The following is a 23,170-nucleotide window of genomic DNA, read 5'->3' on the forward strand; positions in this document are numbered from 1 at the left end:
GACTTTTTATAGATTTCGTTTTTAAAACGTGGCTACAATACACACAGGTACATACTTATTTTGCCACTTGGCTGTACAAGACCCACCCACAGCGATGGGTTTAGAGGTCCTTCCCTCTTGCTAACATATCTCCCCCAGGGGTTCCAAGGATCTGGATAGGCTGAGACAGGTACACCAGTGTACTTTTTCTCTGGGACCCCAAGTCTTTTAGCTTAGGCTAACCTTTTCATAAGGCAATTTCTTGAAGTAGCAATGAGACAGTCAGGCTTCCAGAAAATAAACTTGCAGGCTGAGATCTATGAAATAGGAATATGTAAAAGTATTTCTGTGCCGCCCGCCCCGCCCCCGCCCCCCCCCCCCCGTTTAGAAAAACTATGCTGCTGAAACTAGTGCCAGCAAGCTTGACAGTGACCTCGCTAAAGTAACAGTACTAGGGAAAAGGTTTCACGAGAAAATTTTGACATAAACGAGGAAAACATCTGGACCAACAAGGTCCTGGTTAATTCTAGGTAAAAGAGCTCGGCGGGACTAGCTAAAGGTTAAAGAAACCATGAAACAAATATATCCCATAGGCACATTCACTTATCTTCCCCTTCCCGCACATGCCTAAAGCTCTATTCAAGGCTATCATCTCCCTCCCCTTTCTTCCATCATGGCCAATCAGGTTGCCCAGTTCAAAACACTTTAGCGATGGAAAGAGTTAGGAGAGTAATTTCCACGTAGGTCAACGCGGGCGGGCAGGCGGAGAGTAGAAACTAATCGCTTTAAATTCCCCGGTTTGGGGTCGATGGGAGCAGAGCCTTATGGCTGTACCTCAATCTTACAATTCTGACTTAGGGGTTAGTTTCAGTTCTGGTCTCTCGGGCCTATCAAATGCCAGCTGTAGCACCCTGCGGGCGTGGTTACCATCTTGTTGGGGCTCTGGGAAGTGCCGATCTCTAGGGGACCAGTCCTGATAATACCATAAAAGGCTTGGTTCTCTCAATTCTGAAGCCGTGTTCTGTTGACCTTCCTCTAGGAGCGATACCGCGGCGGCTCCGTTTGCAGAATCCGTGGTTCTCGAGTCCCATGTCCTCTGCTTCCTAGCCGCTTTCATTGGCTCCGCCCCCATGAACCTTACTCGTCCACTCTCGGAACGCCCTCCTGGATACAGACCGCACCCCCTCGCTGCGGCTCCGCCTACCCCGCCCGTAGCTTGGCCCAGGCGGTAGTTCGCGTTTTGAGCCGCTCGTGCCACCATAGCTGCTCTTACAGCTGCCGCCGCGGAGCTGAGAGCGCCGAGCGCGATGCCTGAGGGCGCTGTGAGCCGGGCGGTCCGACCCCGGGGCTGGTGAGGCCGGGCCCGAGCGGGGGCGCTGGCGAGTAGCAGGGGTTTCTGAGGGAGGTGAAAGAGAAAGGTCCAGGGCTGCTGTGGAGCACCAAGAGCGAGCTCCGGAGGGTCGGGGGTGGGGGAGGGAGGCTCCCGTGGCAGAACGAGTTGCCGGGCCACAGCGAGCCACGCCGCGCCGAGTGTCCCCGCAGCCGCTAACACAGGTGCCCAGGCCCCTTGCGGGACTTCTCGGTGGCCTCTTGCCTTGGACACTGCAGTTGTCATGGGAACAGTTGGGAATTAACGGGGACCAGACCAGCCACTAGTCCTACTAGGGCCCGTCCTATCCCTCCAGTTAAACGCCTCTGGCAGGCGTGGGCCTGGCATTTCGTCGTAGCTCAGGCTTTTTACCCCCCTTTTTCATGGGTCTATCCTTCAGACGTTGTAAGAAACCGCGCAGGGCTTGAAGGCGGGGATGAGGAAAAGGGAGAGAGCAATACCTAGAAATAAGACCTGCAGACACGGCTAGGCAGAAGGTAAGGTGGCCTCTGCCATCTCAGGTCAGTGAGAGGGCATACTGGAAGGCCCTGTGGAGTGGGAAGGCAGTGCCACTGTTGAGACAAGTCCCAAGATTGGGCAAGGAACTGTCCCAGGGGCTCCTCATCATGATGGCTGTGGAAGGGTCAACCATTACCAGCCGGATCAAGAACCTGCTGCGATCCCCATCCATCAAATTACGCAGGAGTAAGGCAGGAAACCGGAGAGAGGACCTCAGCTCCAAGGTGAGTCCTAGTGTTGGGAGCCACCCCTTTGTAACCCTCCCCTCCTCTGCTCCATGTTCCTCTTTCACCTTCCTCTTTCTTTGGAAAGAGGAGAACTAGAAGCTCCTGTTGGCTCTAAAGGATCAAGTGTGCCCGCCTCTGCTGCTCAAGAAAGCATTGATTTAGTTTTAGATTAAAGGAAGAAGAGCACAGGGGTGGGCATGCTGAGAATCATCCATGAAAAGAGAGAAATAGGAGGAAGGCAACTTGGGTTTAATTGTGGCCTCACTACAACCTAAGTCTGTGCTTGGGGAAGCCGGTTGATATGCTATGACTCAGTTTACCTTCTTGGAAGAAGGTGGTGAGACCACATACCCTGTGATGGGCTAAGCTGTGACTAATGTAACTACAAGTGTTAGTGTCACAGCTGGGGTTATGTAAGACAGTAGTAGCAGAAAGAAATATGCTAAAACACCTAGACTGAGGAATTGGCTTGGTAAATGCCCTTGCCTGGGTCAAAACAAATTTATTTGTCTCTTCAAGAGACTTAGATTAATTTAACTGAAGCTTCTTGGCTTCTTAGGAATGGTAACATGCAAGGAGCCAGATATCTGCCCGCAGAACAGTTCTGGTTTGCCCTTGAGCATTACTTATCTCATTCACTAGATGCAGAGAGCTCTGCTGCAGAAGTACCTCAGATGCCAGGTCACTTTCCATCCCCTCACTTGTCTGGGTGTTGGTCTTTATGCTTTCTTCAACTTTGTTGAGCCCCACAACTTTGACAATAAAAAAGTAGACTAAATTTATTTCATCTCTGAGGGAGTCTAGGGCTTTGTTCCCACAGGATCAGATTAGACTTTTGTGTCTTATTAGTAGGCTGTAAACACAGTAGCTTTATGTGGTACAGGATTGCTACAGGGAGAGACATTTGAGACCGAAGCGTTTTATTGCCTTGCCTGTATCACGTAAAGCCAATGAGGAATGATTTAGAGTGCTAATGTACAACATGGCAGGGTTCTGGGAGGGATTTGTTCAGATCCCTACCCCTTAGCACAACCTTACTTGGATTTGGTCAGAAGGTGAACAGCTTTCCTGTATATTTCAGCAGATATTGTATTGAATTGAAATTGGCCACAAGGTTCCATGGCAGTGGAGATAGTGACCTTTCTAAGGTCTCTTATTAATCATTGTTCATATTCTGCAGGGGCAGGAGAATGAGCCTGAAACTGAGAAACTGTCTTAGATTTGACTCTTTTCACTCATTTGTTGTGTTGGGTCATTCTTAATACTGCAAGCTCTCCTGTTCTTGGTTGGTAACTTGGCAATGATCAGCACTATTAGAGCAATCTTCTCATTTCTTTGCTCTCTTTTTCTGACCAAGAATGGAATCGATAGTAGAAATGTATGATAATAGTTTAGTCTTCCGTGTTAATACTTCTTGTAATTTTGGTCTGGAATCCAGAAGGTACGATTACCATTCTTTACAACTTCTCACGTCATTCATCATTAATGCATTCAACAAACATTTATTGTGTGCTGATTATGTGTGGAATCAGTGATGAATAAAACATTATCCTTGCAATCAAAAGCTTGTGGCTATCAGACGTGTAAACAAATAATTACAACATGGTGTGGCAAGTGCTGTCCTAGAAGTATGCATAAAAGTGTTAATGGCAGCACAGGGGAGGGACCCTAAATTAGCTTAGGGGAATTAGGAAAGACTTCGCTGAGGAAGGGAGGCTTGAACTGTTGAGTCCTAAGGCAAGAGAAGAGGAGAAGCTCTCCAGGAAAACAGTGAGAAAGAGCATCCCTGGCATCACCATTAAACATTCCTGTTTCAAATAGGAATTCATTGCTTCAGACAGCTTTAAATGGCTTTGTTTGTCCTAGAGCTGTGAATGAAGGGAATACTTAGCTGAAGTTGAATGACCCTTGAATAGTCTGACAGCAAGAGTGCTGGTGCATATCTTTAACACCCAAAAGTAGTAGCTGTCTTTGCCTAGGACCCTGCAGATGCCTCACTCCCCATACTCTTAATTGAAGACTCTACCTAAGGTGATTCTAAAAGCCTGCCTCATTGTAACCCGTATAGGACCTGGTGTATAAGGCTTCGTGAGCTGCTGTAATATGTGGTGGCTGTGGGTAATCCTGGTAACAGAGAGCTTGTGATTCATGGATAACTAACTATGAAATAAAATTTGAAGACCAAAAGACATGTGCCTTTTCTGTAGGGGCAAAGAAGGAAGTGACAGAGGGCCTTTATGCAGCTCTTACCTCAGATGGCCTGCTGCTTTGAATCGTACTGTTCCTTCTATCTATAGTAGCCTTTTCACCAAATTCTCCACTTATTTTTAGATCTAACTCTGTATTTACTGGAGCCACAGGGCCTTCTCTCACTAGCCCCACTACCTTGGAACCAATCTCTAATTGTTCTTATATGTATGTCTTCATTTCCTAAGGTCAGGGGTCATGTTCTTTATTTCCTTTACATCACACTGTTTAGAATAAGTGAATGAGAACAATTTAAAGATGTCAAATATAGTAGAGATAAACTTGGAATTCCAGAAGAATAGGAAATGATCAGGAGGAGTTTGTGACCTCTAGAAGAGAAATCAAATTTAGGAATAATAAAATGTTGAAAAGAAGTAGAGATGCAGCCTATTTAGGTGTGAAAGGCGTAAGCGAGAAGGGGAAGTACATATACGCAGAAAATAGTGCTCATTAAAGGCTTTTTAATTCAGGAGAGACCTAGTTAAAAATATGGTTAAAAGCTGAAGTGATAGCCAGTAGATATGAGGATTTAAGTTATTAGAGGAAGAATAGATGAGAGCTGAGATTTTTATGAAACTTTCTGTAAGGGAGGGAATTCTCTGCAGTGTAATAGAATTGGAAAAGAGTAATTTGAGGTTTTATGCTAGATCTGCTGAGTCTTGATGAAGTGTAACTCAAAGTTATCAGTTGTGAAAACCCTTCAACTTCAAATCCTGTGCAATTGTCAGTTCTACCTCTCATCTCAGTTGAGGCTTTGTTTTCCTTAGGCAAATGTGTGTGCTCTTGGTAGTTAACCCTCCCCCTCTTAAAGTTGCTGAAAGATTTTCATGTGGAGGGAGCTGGGTTTTCTGTTTTAACAAAGGACAGACATGGACTGAAGCCGAGCAGGCAAGATTTAAGTTGTAACTTAAGATTTAAGTTACAAAAGGATTGCCTGTGCTGGAGGGTTGTTAGATTTTGAAAAAGTAAATGAAGGAGGTTTTGAAATCTTCCTCCTCCTTAATAGCCATTAATCCAATCTGGGTTATATACTATCCCTTCTGGAAACAATGGGCAAGTTGACTTGCAGCTTTCTTCTAGTTCTCAGTTTTTATGAATGTAAGTCTAATTCACTCTCTCTCTCTCTCCCTCTCATTTTTTCCCAAAATTTTCTCCTGTTTGATTGTATGGTGGTGCTTGGAGCCTTTTAATATCTGGCTCTAAGAGGAGTTTGTGTGGGTGAGTTTCATGGAGGAGAAAAAACTGGCAATAATATAATTTCAGCTTTTGCTCCATGTTTGAGCCCAGGTACTAGGATTGAGCCTCTTTAATCTGTCTATTTTGTAGTGGGGAAACATACTCATTTTCAAAGCGTTTATGGGTCATTGGCTCTAGCTTGATGGCTCTCAACTTGGTGGGGGTCAAGAGGGCAGTGAGACATCAGAATACCTGTGCAACATTTTAAAAATACACATTCCTGGGCCCCATCGTAGCTATATGGAATCAGAACCTCTGGGGGTAGAGTTTGGTAGTTGAATATGTATTAAGTTCAACTAGAAGCCTGCTGCTGGGTTATGAACCCTTGGCCTGGGCGCTAGGACCCTGAAATCTGTTGGCTTCATACCCAAGTCCTCAGTGAGGCTTCTTGAGAGTAAATAAAGCTAGCCCAGTGAGTGTACTCTTCTCGTTGAGTTGTTTTTATCTCCACTGTGTCTTCTAGACTGATTGCTCTGTAAACTGCTATGTCAGGGATAGATCTGAGAGAACTACCCTGTTGTAGGGTCAGATAGGAGGAGCTGATCATTGCCTTACTAAGACAAGTTGGCAGGAATTTCCTCTGGGGGCAGGTATAGGAAACTTTATGATAGTATCCCGGAGTCCCGGCCAGTTTTTTGTCACAAGTCCGTTACCCACTTTCCTTGGAACTCATAGGAACCAAGAGTTTTTAGTGTTTAATACACACTCTCTGGGCTCCCCACTTAGAATAGATGACCAAGAGTGGATGCCCCTGTGGCCAACAGTCCTGCCCCTCACCAGCCTTTGTGAGTGAACTCAGGCAAGTTCTCATTGAGTTTTCTATCTCTGATGTATTCTTCAATTAAGGTTTGTGAAGTGTCTTGAGATCCTCAGAACAGGTGGTGTATAATGAAAGTGTGAGGTTTTCTCCTGGTTTTGTTCCTTTGATCTCCATTTCCTTTCTCCTTCCGGTGCCTGCAGCTGCCCTCAGCCTTCAAAGTGATTCTCACTGGAGAGAGAGGATTCTTCTCTCCCTAGCCCAACACTCTTCCTTTACTGCCTAAAATAGCCCAGCCTAAGTTGTCTTGCAAAGCCTTCCCTCATCTACTTGGCCTCACTCATTTCAGAGTCTTACAGCCCTGCTGCTTTCCACGTTTCTCAGCTTGCAATTTAGGGCAAGTTTCCGCTGTTGGATCAGTTAGAGTCATTGTCTTATTTCTTGCCAGTATTTTGAATGTCTTTGAGGCCGCTGGTATTTCTCTGACTTCATTTTTCTCTTCCATTTGTCACCTGTGTGTTTTCGTTTCTTAACTAATGAAAAAACATTGGTAGAAGTGAGGCTTCAGCCTGACCTCTGTAATCTCTCCGTCAACCACCCGAGTCTAAAGTTGGGCTTGTGGCTGTTATCACTGTCTCTTTGTTTGGAAAACGGTCTAGGGCTTGAAATTTGGGACTATGTTTATTCAAACTAAGCTTCTCTGGGAACATGGTCTGTCCCACTGTTGTTCTCAGAGTATGTGTTGGTTTTACTTCATGTACAGACCTCATGTACAGTGTTGGTAAGAAAAAAAGCTACAGTGTTTTCAGTAGGATTTGTTATATTACACATCGCATTACCACCACTACAAGCTAAGCCTTTCCTCTGGGTTCCAGTGTTTAATGTAGGACAAGGCCAGGTTTTCTGTCAGCTTCCTTTTACAGCACTTCTCAGTAGAGGTGTGGAATGAGAGCTGTCCCCCGGCTTGGAAGTTTACTGACTCAAATCCACACTGTGGGTTTTACCTTAACTTCTGTTACCTCTTAAAATTAAAAAAAAAAAAAAAAAAAGGAGGGGGGAGGGCAAGAAATAAAGTGAGTATGACGGAGGGATTGGGCAGTGTGGATCTTTAGGGTTGGTATTTCGGAGTGTTCAGCTTTTCCAAATCTTGGTTTCCTTCCTCCAAACAGTTATATCAGCAAGTTCACAGTGCTTCTTAATTGGCCACAGCATTTTCCTTTGGTTTTGAAGGACACTTAGGGAAGAATGAGTTCATAGTATGGACGTCTCCTCTTAGACTTCTAGGGATAAATTCCACCCCTTCTCATTTTTTCATGGAGAATGTTTGTAATGCTTTTTTGTTGCTTCCCTAGTCTGTAAAACAATCTTGTTTTTTTTTTTAATTCTAGATTTTTAAGTTTATACACCTTATCTCTCCCCCTAAAACTAGAGTGAGGCTAAAGATGTTTTCCTTTCCCTGCCCCTCATTCATAGTTGAGATGTAAATTTACTTGAAGATCTTGGAACAACACTTTGTGAAACCACATGGCTGATTTTTTTTCACTTTGTCAAATTCTCTTTTGGCGGAATCCTGAGAAGGGAGTTTCTTAGGTTCTTCTGGATTTGAACGTTGCTTCTCATTCATGCTGGGCTCACTATAACTTCTAACTTCCCATCATACCTCTCATCAGTCTTCGAGATCTGTGTTCCTTTAGTGGTGCTTCTGGTCATTTCTCCGTAAGTTCAGCTGACTCCATTAAAGGTTGTGGCACTTAAAAAACAAAAGAAACCTTTTAAAAATTATGAAATAGACATAGAAGAGTTTATGAATTTTATTATAATATAATATTGTATTGTGAATAAATATAAAATGGTCGCCCATTAACCATCACCCAAGTCAAAGAAATAGAACACTGCCAAAGTGTTGGTAGTTTCTGGAGGATGCGATGCTAACAGTATCATCAAGGTGGGTTCAGCTGGACATGAGGTTTTTGTCTTAGTAATTAAGATGATTTTATTTTTTAAAATTAAAATACCCAAGGACTTGTTCTTTTACTTTTCAAGTTTCTTCTTTTCCCATGTATTACAGATTTGTGCCATTCAACATTTTGAGGCAGTGTTTACTGGAATCACTCCTTTCCAACCTTTGTTGTCAGTGCTGCCTGTCCTTATCTTACTCTCCAATAATAATACTAGAAATAATAATATTTATAGTGGTAATAATGACTAACATTTATTGAGCTTTTGCTATGTACTGTGATAAGCATTTTACATATATTATCTCATTCAAGTTTTATACCACCCTACTATAAATACTATTACTATTCCCATTTTGTAGATGAGGAAACTGATGCTAAGAGAGGTCAAGTGAGTAGCTGGTGGTTACATAGCCAGTAGGTGGCTGAGTTGGGATTCAAACCTCAGCTATCTTAACTCCAAAGCCCACTCTTAATCTTTATTCTGTACTCCTCCCAAGGAGTCTTCATGTGCAAAAGATGACGCTAAGCACCGAAGTATGCCTAGTATTGCTATAGCCAAGAGTCGCATTCTGCATTCAGCTTGGAAAAGGGGAATACCTTAAAAAATACACTTTTTTGGGGGGGCCGGGCTGGTGGCGCAAGCAGTTAAGTGTGCGTGCTCTGCTGCGGCAGCCTGGGGTTCGCTGGTTCGGATCCCAGGCGCGCACTGACACACCGCTTGGTAAGCCATGCTGTGGCGGCCTCCCATATAAAGTGGAGGAAGATGGGCACAGATGTTAGCACAGGGCCAGTCTTCCTCAGCAAAAAAAAAAAAAAGAAAAGAAAAAAGAGGAGGATTGGCAGATGTTAGCACAGGGCTGATCTTCCTCATACACAAAAAAAATACACTTTTCCCCCAACATTCCCCATAAAAGTTAATTTAATGAATTTCTCAGAGTGTTAGTTTAGAGCCATCATTTAGTAACCCTTGTCCATCTGCATCCTTGCTCCTCTTCCTATCCCCAAATCCAGATTTCCTGAACTGGTATCCTCACTTCTCTCCCTGTGGTACTGTTAGGAACTGTACAACTTGTGTTTTTGTGGGTACGTGAATGTCAGCTTGACAGGGTGCAGCTGTGTGGTTCCAGATGGCCATAAGCCACAAGCAGATGCTGCTTCTCTCTTGGGGTTGGAGCGAAGTCGGGGGGTGAAGTGGAGACCAGCAGATGCCTTGGTTGTTTTTGTGTGTAGGTATCATGGGGCTTTAAACTGTTCTGCTCTTAATTGGCAGTTGATTATGTAGCTCATACTCCTGACTGCTTGCTAGTGCCACCTACCCCACATCTCTCCCTCTTTATCCCTGTACTCCACCTCTTTGTTATCTCTGTGGCTGTCCCTACCCACAACTGACCTTGTCTTTGAAGCTGTGGAGAGTCGCTGAGTTAAAATGCATATTTTCTGTGGAAAAACACTGTATTGAAAATGTCCCATGCCAGGGCTGGCCTGGATAATGACACTGGGGTTCAGTGAACATGAAAATGAGCAAAAATGAAGTCATTTGCCCACCTGACTGTTTGGCTGGGCAGGCTGCAGAGTTGCTAAGTTCCTTGAGCAAGTGGCTTTCCTCATCTGATCTCCAATTTGTATTATTTTGGTTTCTTTCCTCAGATAGGCAACAATGATAACATTATGGGTGAAAAAGCGTTGGAATTTTTTTTTTCCTGAGGAAGATTTGCCCTGAGCTAATATCTTCCTCTTTTTATATGTGAACCACCACCACAGCCGAAGCCGAGCGCGCCAAACTTAACCACAAGGCCACAGGGGCTGGCCCAAAGCATGAGATCTTAATGCATGCTATCCTGCAGCTGTCCCAGTTAGTCCTGAGGAGAGGAAGCCCCAAGCCAGGTGGATCGGGTGGAGAGCAGCCTACAGGCAGTCTTTGATCATGGGGGAGGAGCTCAGAGCATGCTCAGAAACCTTGACCCTTGCCACCTCTCAGCTACTGCCTTAGAGAAGAGCAAGCAGCTGCTTGTCAGGACTAAACACGCAACAGGCCAGCTTGTTGGTCGGCTTCTATTTGGGAAAGCACAATATCTTTGCACACCATGATTGTTTTCATGTAACATCATAACCTGCTGCTGACTTTTCTAAACATGTCTTTTCTCCTTATGATGTGCTTTCTTCCCCAGGCTGCTCTGGTCTCTTGTGAGGCCCCCACAGCAGGTGTCGCAGAGACTTTCCCTCAGAGCAAACCCAGAACTGCTAGTGAACAGGGCTTCTAAGAGTTAATGTGCAGACAAATTAGTGGGTGCGGCGAGAGGCAGCGGTCTTGTTAAAATGCACATTCAGATTCAGACCCACCCTGGGACTCTGCATTTCTACCCAGCTCCTAAGTGATGCCCATGCTGCTCTTCCTTGGGCTGTACTTTAAGTAACCAGGCTACGTGTGTGTGTGTGTGTGTGTGTGTGTGTGTGTGTGTGTGTGTGTGTGTGTGTGTGTGTGTGTGTGTGTGTGTGTAGTGGGAGGTGGCAGGACAGCTTCTTCACTGGTGAGGGAGCTGGCTTCCCATTTGTAAAATTGGAATACTGATGGCTTCCTCCCAGGGCTGTTGTGAGGATTACGTGAGATTTAATGTGAAAGCACACTGTAAGGTCTAACTAAATAAGTTTACAGCTATTGAGGGGTTGCTGATACTATCAGGGTCCATAGATTTCTAGAATATCCAGGAATTTTTTTCTAATTTGCTGGCAAGATTTTGTTCTTTCAAGTTTCCATTTGTGAGAAGTCCTTTTTTGTAGGTTCACCCTCTCCTGTTCCAACATTTAATCATCCTGCCTGTGCAGCTTTTTATTGTGACCTATCTTCAGTACCTTTTTCTTGCCAATATTCTAACTAATATAAACAATACTTTAACTACTGATCAAAAGGAAGGCTTAGCAAATCTTCTTTTTCATACTAACTACTGTGTAATGTATTTCAGGGCTATGGATATGATTTTGGGGAATTAAAAAAGTCAAACCAGTGAACCAGGGGTGGGGGAGAGTCCTGATTTACTGTATCTGATTAGAAATCACTGGAGTGATGAGCATGCTTTTTAACAGCAATAGCTTCTGTAGAAATAGAAATAACTTTTTTCTTCTTTGGGGGATAATTCATTTATATTGAGAAGTAATTTTGAAAGTGAATTAGTTCTAGAACTTCCTTTCAGACTCAGAATTTAAAGGCAGAGTGAAAATGCATTAATTTTATAACCCGTTGTTTTAAGTTTCTAATGTTGTGATGAGAGTGAAATATTCTATTTAAATAATTTTTGCTTAGAGAAAATATACGTGAAGATGTGGGGAAGCAAGTGCACTCTTACCCTTACACTGTTGGTGAAAGTGTACATTGATCCAGCCTTCTGAGAGGACAATTTGGTAATATCCATTAGAAGAAAAATTTGTATATTCATATCTTTTAATCTAGCAGTTATAATTCTGGGATCTTATTCTATGCAAACCTTCATACCACATAAAGGTGTATAGGACTGAAATTTTTTTTTGGTGTTGTTCACAACAGTGAAATCTTTGAAGTAATCCAAGTAGCCATTAATAGGGGACTGGTGTACATATGTAAAATGCAATACCTTGTACTTGCTAAAAAGAATGAGGTCAATCTATATGTACTAAGGTAAAAGGGTATACAAAATATATTAAGTGACAAAAAGCAAACTGTGTAACAGCTTTTTATGTTAACGATTATTTATATTTTTGTTAAAACATATGTTAGTATATGCATAGAAAAAAAAGTGAGGCTATAAATACCAAACTGTTGTTAATGTTGGTTACCTCAGGGAGGGATAGTAGATATGGTGGACATTCACTATCTACATTTCTATATTTCTGTAATGTTGGAATTTTTTACATTGAGTCTGTATTATTTTTGTAAGTAGAAGAAAATAAAGATAAAAGTCTCTCCAATTTAAACATGTGTATTTCATATTTAAATCTAAAATGTTTAAATTTTAAAATCTGTATACTCATTTTATTAAAGTAGTTATGCACAAATGTTGAAAAATATATCTGGTATAATAAACTTTTTTTTAGTAATAATAGGACATAAAAGTATTTTCTTGAAAATTCATCATTAACTTGTTGAATTTAAGATAATTCATTTCTAATATCTTCAAAAATATTTCCTTGGTTAGCTTTGGTAAATAAAATACTTTTCGACACTTTCCAAAGAACATGTGCTTTCTGAAAAGTTTTTTTTTGTTTTTTGTGAGGAAGATTAGCTCTGAGCTAACACCTGTTGCCAATCCTCCTCTTTTTTGCTGAGGAAGATTGGCCCTGGGCTAACATCCGTGCCCATTGTCCTCTACTTTATGTGACACACCTGCCACACAGCATGGCTTGATGAGCGGTGCATAGGTCCGAGCTTGGGATCCGAACCTGTGAACCCCCGGGGCCACCAGAAGTGGACCTCACGAACTTAACCACTATGCCACCAGGCAGGACCCTGAAAAGATTCTTTACACAAGTAATGTAGAGAAGCATAAAGAATAAAACAAGTCATCCATAATTCCGACATCCAGAATAACTCTTCATAGCTACATCTGTTTCTGATTATAAAGGACAGGTAAAGTTCTTAAACAACAGTATTATCACTTTTATAAAATATTTTTTTTCTCTAATCTTTTTGGACTTATTCTTTAATTATAATTTAAGTCAAATTTGTGAAGGGCCGTGCCATGAATGTATTTACTAAAGTCAGGGATAAAACTGTTTTATTTGCAATCATTTAAGGTACATGGATTATTCTATTGAGGCCTTTCCCAGTCCTTCTGGAAAAGCATCAAAATCCTTCTTCCTGCTACAGCTTCTAGGGCTGGCTGTGATAGATGGAGAGTTCTCTAGGAGGTTAAACAACTTACTAAGTAAGATGAACCAAAGGGTATTCACAAATATTTTCATAGTATTAAGAATGGATTCAACAAATATATATTAAACACTGTGCCCTGTGATATAAGCACTGAGTTTTATGAGACACAGCCTCTGCCTTCCAGGAGATTATGGACTAGTAGGAGAGATAAGACAGATCCAGGGGCCGGCCGGGTGGCGCAAGCGGTTAAGTGCGCGAGCTCCGCTGCGGCGACCCAGGGTTCATCGGTTCGGATGCCGGGCGCGCACCGATGCACTGCTTGTCAAGCCCTGCTGTGGCAGCGTCCCATATAAAAAAAGTAGAGGAAGATGGGCACGGATGTTAGCCCAGGGCCAGTCTTCCTCAGCAAAAGAGAAGAGGATTGGCATTGGATGTTAGCTCAGGGCTGGTCTTCCTCACAAAAAAAAAAAAAAGATCCATAAAGAACTTCTGTACAAGGTATTCAGTAGCACATGCCGTGTGAATGATGCAAATTAAGAATACCAAGGAGGGAGAGGAATCATTTCTGGCCAGGGTGATTACAGAAAGAATCATAGGGGATGTGATGTTTGAGCTGATCCTTAAAGGAAGGGTAGGATTTCATTATGGGGTGCTGGAAGGGAAGGGCATTCCAGGTAGAAGAAGAGTACAAACTAAAGCCCTGAGGCCTTTCTAGAATAATGAATAATCCAGACTGACAAATGCACATGACTCATATAGGTGAGTAGTAGGAAATAGAATTAGAAGAAAGGTACGGCTCGTTGACAGCTTTGGATGCTAGGCTAAGAAATTTATAATTTATTTAGTTGGCAGTAAGGAGCCACTGAAAGTTTTTGAGCAGAGGAGGCACATAATCAAAGCTATGATATGGAAAGATTATTCTGATGGGTTCGGGAAGGGGAGGACAGGTTCTATAGTAAGGAGATTGATTAGAAAGCCATTGCTATATCCTTGGAATGTGGTGCTGAAGGCCTAAACCAGGGTGTTGGCATTAGGAATGGAAAGAATTGAGCATTTTATAGAGAATAACATGTTGCAGAAACCTTCCTTCTTCCCAGGAGAGTCTCATGGCACAAGTTAGCATGATTGCAGGGGCACCAAGAGCCCTCCCCACTCCCCTTTTTGTCTCAGAACACACATTAACTTTGTACACTTAGTCCAGACAGGGAACAGTTAGTATTCTCCCTGGTTACAAAGTTTGGAAACCAAAAGATTAAGAAAATTTAGGCATGTGGCGTTGGAGAATGAGGAGGAATTAGACCCTTCTTGATGATCAGACTTTTGTTTGTGCTTCTGGTCTTGCTGTAGAGAGGACTGACCTTAATAGAGGAAAAAAATTTTTTTCCCTTATTCTGGTTGCCTAATTTGAGATATCTCCTATCTTTGCCTTTCTGATAACTGGAAGAGAAAGGGAGGGTAGAAGTGTCTCCTCTGTACCAGGCACTGTGTTGTTAAAGCTGCTAATGGCTGTATGATAATTGAGTCCTTTAGGAGCTCCTCATTCCTTCCCCTCTGGTCTGAGGCCTGGTGTTATTTTTATCTCTTTCTCCATCTGCACACAACATCAGATTCTCCTGCTTCTGACACTCTGATGTCAGTTGCCTTGGAAACGGGTGTCAGCTGTCCATTTTGACTGTAGCTTATAGCAGTGGCTGGACATGGGCAAGCTCTGACCACGTGGGATACTCTGGCATTGGAAGAGCCTCCGTTCCTCTTTCTCTGCAACCATCTCAGTGAGGAGAGGTCAGAACCCATTTTTTAGACCCATTTCAGCTACTGATAAAGCCTGCTGATTTTTTAAAAACACTAAAGCTAGCAGGAGAGGACCCTATTGTCCCTCTACTTCGTCCTGTGCCCTCTCTCTGTCTTCTACCTTGGTTCTCAGACCTATCCCTGATGTCTCCGTGGAGGCATGGTGACTTCCCTGTGTGCTCTTTCAGAAACTGCACCATTCTGGTGGTTTTGGAGAACCTGAACTCCCTCTTCAGGTTGCCATGGTTTTTGCAACCAAACAGACCTCGGTCTAAATTCTGGTTCTTCCACTACCTACCTGACTCCTTCATCTGTAAAATGGAGATAATACTAGTCCTTCATTAAGTTGTCAACAGTGTTGAATGAGATAATCTTGTAAAGTGTTTAGCGCGATTCTTGGCACAGAGTACACATTCAGTGAATGGTGGCTGTTATAGCTATAGTCCCTCTCTGCACAAGACCTTTTGCAGCCCATGGGTGTGGGTATTCTTGTATAAATACTTGGAATATTGTTTTCTCCTTAGTCCCAGGAGGGGCTGAAATTTGTAAATAAAAAGACAAAATGTTTTAATTTGATAGTTCCCTACCTAATTAATCTTTAGAACCAACTGGAGAGCTTTAATGTGCAGGTTCTTGAACCCCACTCCTTATCTGTTGATTGAGAATCTTGCAGAGGGAGTGAATGGGGAGAGGGTGGGGATTGCTATCTGAAAAAATCTTGTTAAGCCCTCTAAGTAATTCTATTGATAGGCCGGGATCGGGCACCTTTGTTCTCTAGTCTCCAGGGGCTTATGGCTAGAGGATCTCTAAGGTTACCTCCTCCCAAGCAGTGGCAGATTACCTTCCTTAGAAGCTAAGGCTATTTTCATCCCAGCACCGGAGAATTGGCTCAACTCCAACTACTTCTGAACTCTAAGCCAGGAGGGCTGGTTTTTCTGTCATACTGGAAGTTATTTGTTTCTGGGAGTCTTCATGGTATAGACAGTAGAACTGTAAATCAGCCAGACAGGGTAGAGACCAGGAGCAGAGTAGAGAGGCAGGGTCTGTTCTACAGTCTTGGAGTGGCCATCATGTCCCTTCCTGCCTCTGAGCAGATGGCACTTGGGACTCCGAAGGAGCAGGAGTGAGCGAGCTTGGGCTTGATACCCGATGCCCCCTCCCCTCCCCAGGCCATTCATTGGGTCTCCTCCCAGCTGGCTACGTCTCCGCACAAAGCCTGCTGGCCTTGGGCTTCCTCTGTGGCTTTTGCATAAGTGACAATTCTCAGAATCTGGTGGAGAATCTGCTTTGTGAGATTAGAGTATAGTGTGTGGGCAAGAGACAAGCATAGTTATTCTTAACCTGCAGGAAGGGAGGGAAAGGCGGAGAGTGCTCTGCCTTGGACAGGTCTGTGACATGCTTGTTTATAGAAATAGCAAGCCCATAGTTTGGCTGGAATGACTTATAACTCAGGTATTTATAACTTGTATTGAGTGGGATTGAGAAGTGGAGAAAAGGAGAAGGGGGGAAGAAAGAAATTGGTGGCAACAAAACATGGCAACAAAAACAGAGATCGGCTTCCTGCCAGTTGCTGGGGTTTCTCTACCAGTTTGAGGTCAGCTAAATCCTAGATGACTCTGGCCTTTTGTGGTTCTGCCCTTAGTTCTCTCTCTCAAGGGAGCAGCTGCTCCCTAGCCTTTGCAGACTCCCTGTGGTGGCCCCTCACACTAAGAAAGGAAGAGCAAATCCGAACCACTTGTGCCGTGGGCTCAAGCAAGAAGCCCTTCTCTAGCAGTGCCATTGTCCTGGCTTCACAGACTGGATCTTTTTTTTTTGGTGAGGAAGATTAGCCCTGAGCTAACATCTGTTGCCAGTACTCCTCTTTTTGGTGAGGAAGATTGGCCCTGAGCTAACATCTGTGCCCATCTTCCTCTGTTTTATATGTGGGACGCCTGCCACAGCATGGCCTGTTAAACGGTGCATAGGTCCACACCTGGGATCCGAACCTGCAAACCCCGGGCCACCAAAGCGGAGTGTGCGAACTTAACCACTACATCACCGGGCCAGCCCCACACAGACTGGATCTTTCATTGGCTGGTGTCTCTTCTCTAGTTTGTGGACTGATCAGATCTAGTGACTAGAGAGAGAGAGAGAGACCAGAAAAGCTTAGATGACCCTGCCCAGAGTTCCTGGGATCATGTGTTTAGGGGTCTGGGACTGCCTGGGACTCTCTGCTGTGCCACCTCTGTTGCAGATGGCTCTGGACCATGGAGAGTCCTTTTCTTGCCTCCTTCACTTCTTTTTAGCACTTGCGTTGACTACCCCTCCCTTCCAGGAACTCCCTCCTTCACTGGCTTCCTGGTTCTCCTCTTCCCTTTCTAATTGGCCTGCTACCTCATCTTCTCCATACTCTAAAAATAGGTATTCCTCACAGTTCTGTCCTCAGCCTCTCTCTCCCTTCCTTCTGTCTTCTCCTGTCTCACTGTACTTTCAGAGGTGGTTTTCACCTCCATGTGAATAATTCTCACATATCTATTTCTAGATTTCTCCCAAGCGTTAATTCCATGTTTATGTTGCTAAATTGAATGTTCTTTGATTCCTACCAAATATTCCTGAAGTGCCTTAGATTCAACATGTCTAAAACAGACATCATTGGCTCCCATCCTTCCTCCTTTGTCCAGACCCGGGTCTTCTTTCTGATCGTGGCGCCATTTCTTTTCATGGCACCACCTTGTTTCCTATCTCTGAGGTTCAAAATGTGAGTCTTCTGTCTTTTCCTCCAGAGTTTTACAGTGCCCAGTCTTACAAATTCTATTTGCTTTGTTACTTTTGAATCCATCATTTCTTTTCTACTCCCACTATCTTCATACTGGTCTAGATCCTCATTACTTCTCACCTGGACTATTGTAACAGCCTCCTAGTTGGGCTCCATGCCTGTGTTGTATGTCTTGTCGACATCATCATCAAAACAGAGGTTTGATTTTGTCTCCAGCTCAAAACCCTTCAGTGGCTTCCCAGAGCCTACAGATGACTCCACTTAGTTTGGCATTCAAGGCCCTTCCTGGTCTGGTTGCAGTCTACCTCTCCTGACTTACTCTCCTACACAGTCTTTGCTTTTACCATTGCTCACCTGCTCTATTTCCTTCTGCCGAACTTTTGTTCACGTAGCTTCTTCTACTGAGAATTCCTTCTGTCTGTAGTTCCACCTATGAAAATCCTGTCCTCACTGCAAGGCCCAGGCCAAATACCATCTCACCCCCCAAGAAAGCTTCGTTGTTTCCCTTTCCTGATCCTGTTCAGAAATCGTCTCTCTCCCTCCTCTTAGAGCACTTTGTATTTTTCTTATGACCCTTGTCACATATTGGATTGCTTTGTAGTATATCATTCATCTTCCCTAATGGATTTTGAGGGTAGAGGGTCGAGTCTGTGTATTCTTCATCTTAGGGTCCCCCATAGCATCCCAGTGGCTCTCAAACTTTTGAGAACCACCCACATTAAGAAATACATTTTACATTGTGACTCAGTATACACACACATTCCCTTGAAACAAGTTTCATGATCAATACTTACTCTTACTACATGCTGTGAGATCTTTTTTTTTTCTGTTCTGTTTATTCATTTCCCACTAAATTGATTTCAAGTCCCATTAATAGGCTGCAATCTGCATGTTGGAAAATACCGTTCTATCCAGTATGAATGACTAGTCCTGTCTGTCGCCTCTTAGCCACCTGTTTTTTCCATCTACTTTAATGAGAGCCAGAAGAGCACTTAAACAGTTGCCTTAGTCTTCTTCCCTCTTGGGAATAGGCTATTATGAAGTTATCCCTTTATTTCATTACAGTGAGGGATGATTTGCCTGCCTTCTTTCTCTCAAGAGGAAACAATACTGCCCTGCCTAGTGCATATTGGGAGTGGTGGGTATTCAGTATATCTGTAGTAATTCTGCCCTCCTGCAGCCTTGTTTCCAGGGAAAGATTACACCCTCTTTCAGGTTGGTATAAACTTTCCTCCTTCTCAACACTCTCCACCTGCCAAAGCAAAGGCTAGGTCACAACTTGAGTATTCTCTCCGCTTCTAGGCTGACTTTCAGATGTGGAGGAGATCACTGTAGAGTACAAAGTGAGTGCTCTCTTCTTAGTTCTGAGTTTTCACTTGTGCATGAAGCCATGTTCCTGGAACTATGGATGTATCAGGGCACCAGCTGCCTGTAGCAGTTGTGTCCCAAGTCACTGGCCATAATCAGTTACCTGGACTGATGTGTGTTTTGGGCTATGTTTCATTGGCATTTGGGCTGTGAGGGTTTGGAGCTGAAGGTCCTGTCAGAACTTTGGGCCCCATCCTGGACTGTGAGGACTGTTTTCTCATAGGGCCTCTTCCCTGCCTCAGTTTTCTCAAGTGATGCTTGAGGCCAGAACTCCCACACTAGTGGGCTTGTTTCCTTGTGTGGAAAGATGCTGTAGTATTCAGGACAGGCTAGGTAATTGGTTCTCAAAGTGTGATCTGAGAACCCCTAGGGTCCCTAAAACCCTATTAGGGGATCTATGAGATCCCCCTTTTCCAAATTACATATCCAAATGAGGCCAGATTTTCTTCATCTTCAACTAGAATAACATATCGCAACAGAATGAATGCAGATGCAGATATGGCAATCCAGCTGTTTTCTATTAAGCCAGACATTAAAGAGATTTGCAAAAATGTTAAACAGTGCCACTCTTCTCACTAAATTTTTTTTGTTTTGTAAAATAGAGTTATTTTTAATAAGTGTTATGTTAACATGTAATGTGTTTATTATTTTTTAAAATTATTTTATTGAGGTCATAATAGTTTATAACATTGCAAAATTTCAGTTGTATGTTATTATTTGTCAGTCACCATATATATGTGTCCCTTTATCCCTTATACCCATCCCCCCCTTCTCCTCTGGTAACCCCTAATCTGTTCTGTTTGTCCATGTTTGTGTATCTTCCACATATGAGTGAAATCACGCGGTGTTTGTCTTTCTCTGTCTGGCTTATTTCGCTTAACATAATACCCTCAAGGTCCATCTGTGTTGTTGCAAATGGGATGATTTTGTCTTTTTTATGGCTGAGTAATATTCCATTGTATATATATACCACATCTTCTTTATCCATTCATCAGTTATGGGCATTTGGGTTGCTTCCACGTCTTGGCTATGGTGGATAATGCTGCAGTGAACATAGGGGTGCATAAGTCTCTTTGATTTGTTGATTTCAAGTTCTTTGGATAAATACCCAGTAGTGGGATAGCTGGGTTGTATAGTGTTTCTATTTTTAATTTTTCGAGAAATCTCCATACTGTTTTCCATAGAGGCTGCACCAGTTTGCATTCCCACCAGCAGTGTATGAGAGAGTTCCCTTTTCTCCACATCCTCTCCAACATTTATTTTTTGTCTTGGTAATTATAGCCATTCTGACAGGTATAAGGTGATACCTCATTGTAGTTTTGGTTTGCATTTCCCTAATGATAAGTGATGTTGAACGTCTTTTCATGTGCTTGTTGGCCATCTGTATATCTTCTTTGGAAAAATTTCTGTTCATATCCTTTGCCCATTTTTTGATGGAGTTGTTTGTTTTTTTGTTGTTGAGTTGTGTGAGTTCTTTATATATTTTGGAGATTAACCCCTTGTCAGATATATGATTTGCAAATATTTTCTCCCAGTTGGTGGGTTGTCTCTTTGTTTTGTTCCTGGTTTCCTTTGCTTTGCAGGAGCTCCTTAGTCTGATGTACTCCCATTTGTTTATTTTTTCTTTTGTTTCCCTTGCCTGAGTAGACATGGTATTCGAAAAGATACTTCTAAGACCGATGTCAAAGAGTGTACTGCCTATATTTTCTTCTAGGAGTTTTATGGTTTCACATCTTACCTTCAAGTCTTTAATCCATTTTGAGTTAATTTTTGTGTATGGTGAAAGATAATGGTCTACTTTCATTCTTTTGCATGTAGCTTTCCAGTTTTCCCAGCACCATTTATTGAAGAGACTTTCCTTTCTCCATTGTATGTTCTTGGCTCCTTTGTCGAAGATTAGCTGTCCATAGATGTGTGGGTGTATTTCTGGGCTTTCAATTCTGTTCCATTGATCTGTGTGTCTGTTTTTGTCCCAGTACCACGGTGTTTTGATTACTGTAGCTTTGTAGTATATTTTGAAGTCAGGGATTGTGATGTCTCCAGCTTTGTTCTTTTTTCTTAGGATTGCTTTAGCTATTCAGGGTCTTTTCTTGCCCCATATGAATTTTAGGATCCTTTGTTCTATTTCCGTGAAGAATGTCATTGGGATTCTGATTGGGATTGCATTGAATCTGTAGACTGCTTTAGGAAGTATGGACATTTTAACTATGTTTATTCTTCCAATCCATGTGCATCAAATATCTTTCCATTTCTTTATGTCATCATTGATTTCTTTCAATAATGTCTTATAGTTTTCATTGTATAGGTCTTTCACTTCCTTGGTTAAATTTATTTCTAGATTTTTTATTCTTTTTGTTGTGATTGTAAAAGGGATTATATTCTTGAGTTCTCTTTCTGTTAGTTTGTTATTAGAGTATAGAAATGCAACTGATTTTTGTAAGTTGATTTTGTACCCTGCAGCTTTGCTGTAGTTGTCAATTATATCTAATAGTTTTCTGATGCATTCTTTAGGGTTTTCTATATATAGAATCATGTTGTCTGCATACAGCAAGAGTTTCACTTCTTCCTTGCCAATTTGGATACCTTTTATTTCTTTTTCTTGCCTAATTGCTCTGGCCAAAACCTCCGGTAGTATTTTGAATAAGAGTGGCAAGAGTGGGGACTCTTCTCTTGTTCCTATTCTCAGAGGGATGGCTTTCAGTTTTTCCCTGTTGAGTATGATGTTGGCTGTAGATTTGTCATATATGGCCCTTATTATGTTGAGGTATTTTCCTTCTATACCCCCCCCTTTTTTTTTGGTGAGGAAGATTAGCCCTGAGCTAACATCTGTTGCCAGTCTTCTTCTTTTTGCCTGAGGAAGATTGTCCCTGAGCTCACATCTGTGCCAGTCTTCCTCTATTTTGTATGTGGGATGCTGCCACAGCATGGCTTGATGAGTGGTGTGTAGGTCCGCACCCAGGATCCGAACCCATGAACCCCAGGCCGCTGAAACGAAATACGCGAACTTAACCGCTACACCAATGGGCTGGCCCCTTTCTATACCGATTTTATTGAGAGTTTTTATCATAAATGGATGTTGGATCTTGTCAAATGCTTTCTCTGCATCTATTGAGATGATCATGTGGTTTTTATTCCTCCTTTTGTTAATGTGGTGTATTGGATTTGTGGATGTTGAACTATCCCTGCATCCCTTGTATAAATCCCACTTGATCATGGTGTATGATCCTTTTAATGTATTATTGCATTCAGTTTGCCAATATTTTGTTGAGGAGTTTTGCATCTATGTTCATCAGCAATATTGGCCTGTAATTTTCTTTCTTTGAGTTGTCCTTGTCTGGCTTTGGTATCAGGGTCATGTTGGCCTCATAGAATGAGTTAGGAAGCATTCCACTTTCTTCAGTTTTTTGGAATAGTTTGAGAAGGATAGGTATTAAATCTTCTTTAATGTTTGGTACAATTCTCCAGAGAAGCCATCTAGTTCTGGACTTTTATTTTTTGGCAGGTTTTTGATTACTGTTTCAGTCTCTTTACTTGTGATTGGTCTATCCAGATTCTCTATTTCTTCTTGATTCAGTTTTGGGAGATTGTGTGAGTCTAAGAATTTATCCATTTCTTCTAGATTGTCCAATTTGTTGGCATATAGTTTTTCATAATATTCTCTTATAATCCTTTGTATTTCTGTGGTATCCATTGTAATTTCTCCCCTTTCATTTCTAACTTTATTTATTTGAGCCTTCTCTCTTTTTTTGTTGGTGAGTCTGGCTAAGGGTTTCTCAATCTTGTTTATCTTCTCAAAGAACCAGCTCTTAGTTTCATTGATCCTTTCTACTATTTTTTTGGTTTCTATTTCATTTATTTCTGCTCTAATTTTTATTATTTCCCTCATTCTGCTGACTTTGGGCTTTGTTTGTTCTTCTTTTTCTAGTTCTGATAGGTGTAGTTTAAGATTACTTATTTGAGAGTTTTCTTGTTTGTTAAGGTGGGCTTGTATCGCTATGAATTTCCCTCTTAGGACTGCTTTTGCTGCATTACATTTTAGTTGTTGTGATGTATTTTCATTTGTCTCCAGATATTTTTTGACTTCTCCTTTAATTTCTTCATTGATCCATCGGTTGTTCAGTAGC

At 42.4% G+C, this 23,170-nt stretch overlaps 1 protein-coding gene across 4 annotated transcripts in view; it reads left to right on the plus strand.

Annotated features, from left to right (window-relative positions):
• Positions 1–397: 397 nt before the first annotated feature.
• Positions 398–23,170, plus strand: part of MAPKBP1 (mitogen-activated protein kinase binding protein 1) — a 58,433-nt gene continuing 35,660 nt past the window's right edge. Inside the window, exons 1-2 of one of the 4 annotated variants that reach the window (XM_087425612.1) lie at positions 398–1,330; positions 1,749–2,091. In XM_087425612.1, coding sequence (XP_087281738.1) covers positions 1,975–2,091 — 117 coding nt within the window. In that variant the 5' untranslated portion in view covers positions 398–1,330; positions 1,749–1,974. The other 3 variants (XM_014780596.2, XM_087425625.1, XM_087425629.1) reach the window with 3 other exon arrangements.

This window comes from Ceratotherium simum, chromosome 3 (assembly GCF_057802395.1).
Source record: "Ceratotherium simum simum isolate JZ-2026a chromosome 3, ASM5780239v1, whole genome shotgun sequence".
NCBI classification, from domain to species: domain Eukaryota; kingdom Metazoa; phylum Chordata; class Mammalia; order Perissodactyla; family Rhinocerotidae; genus Ceratotherium; species Ceratotherium simum.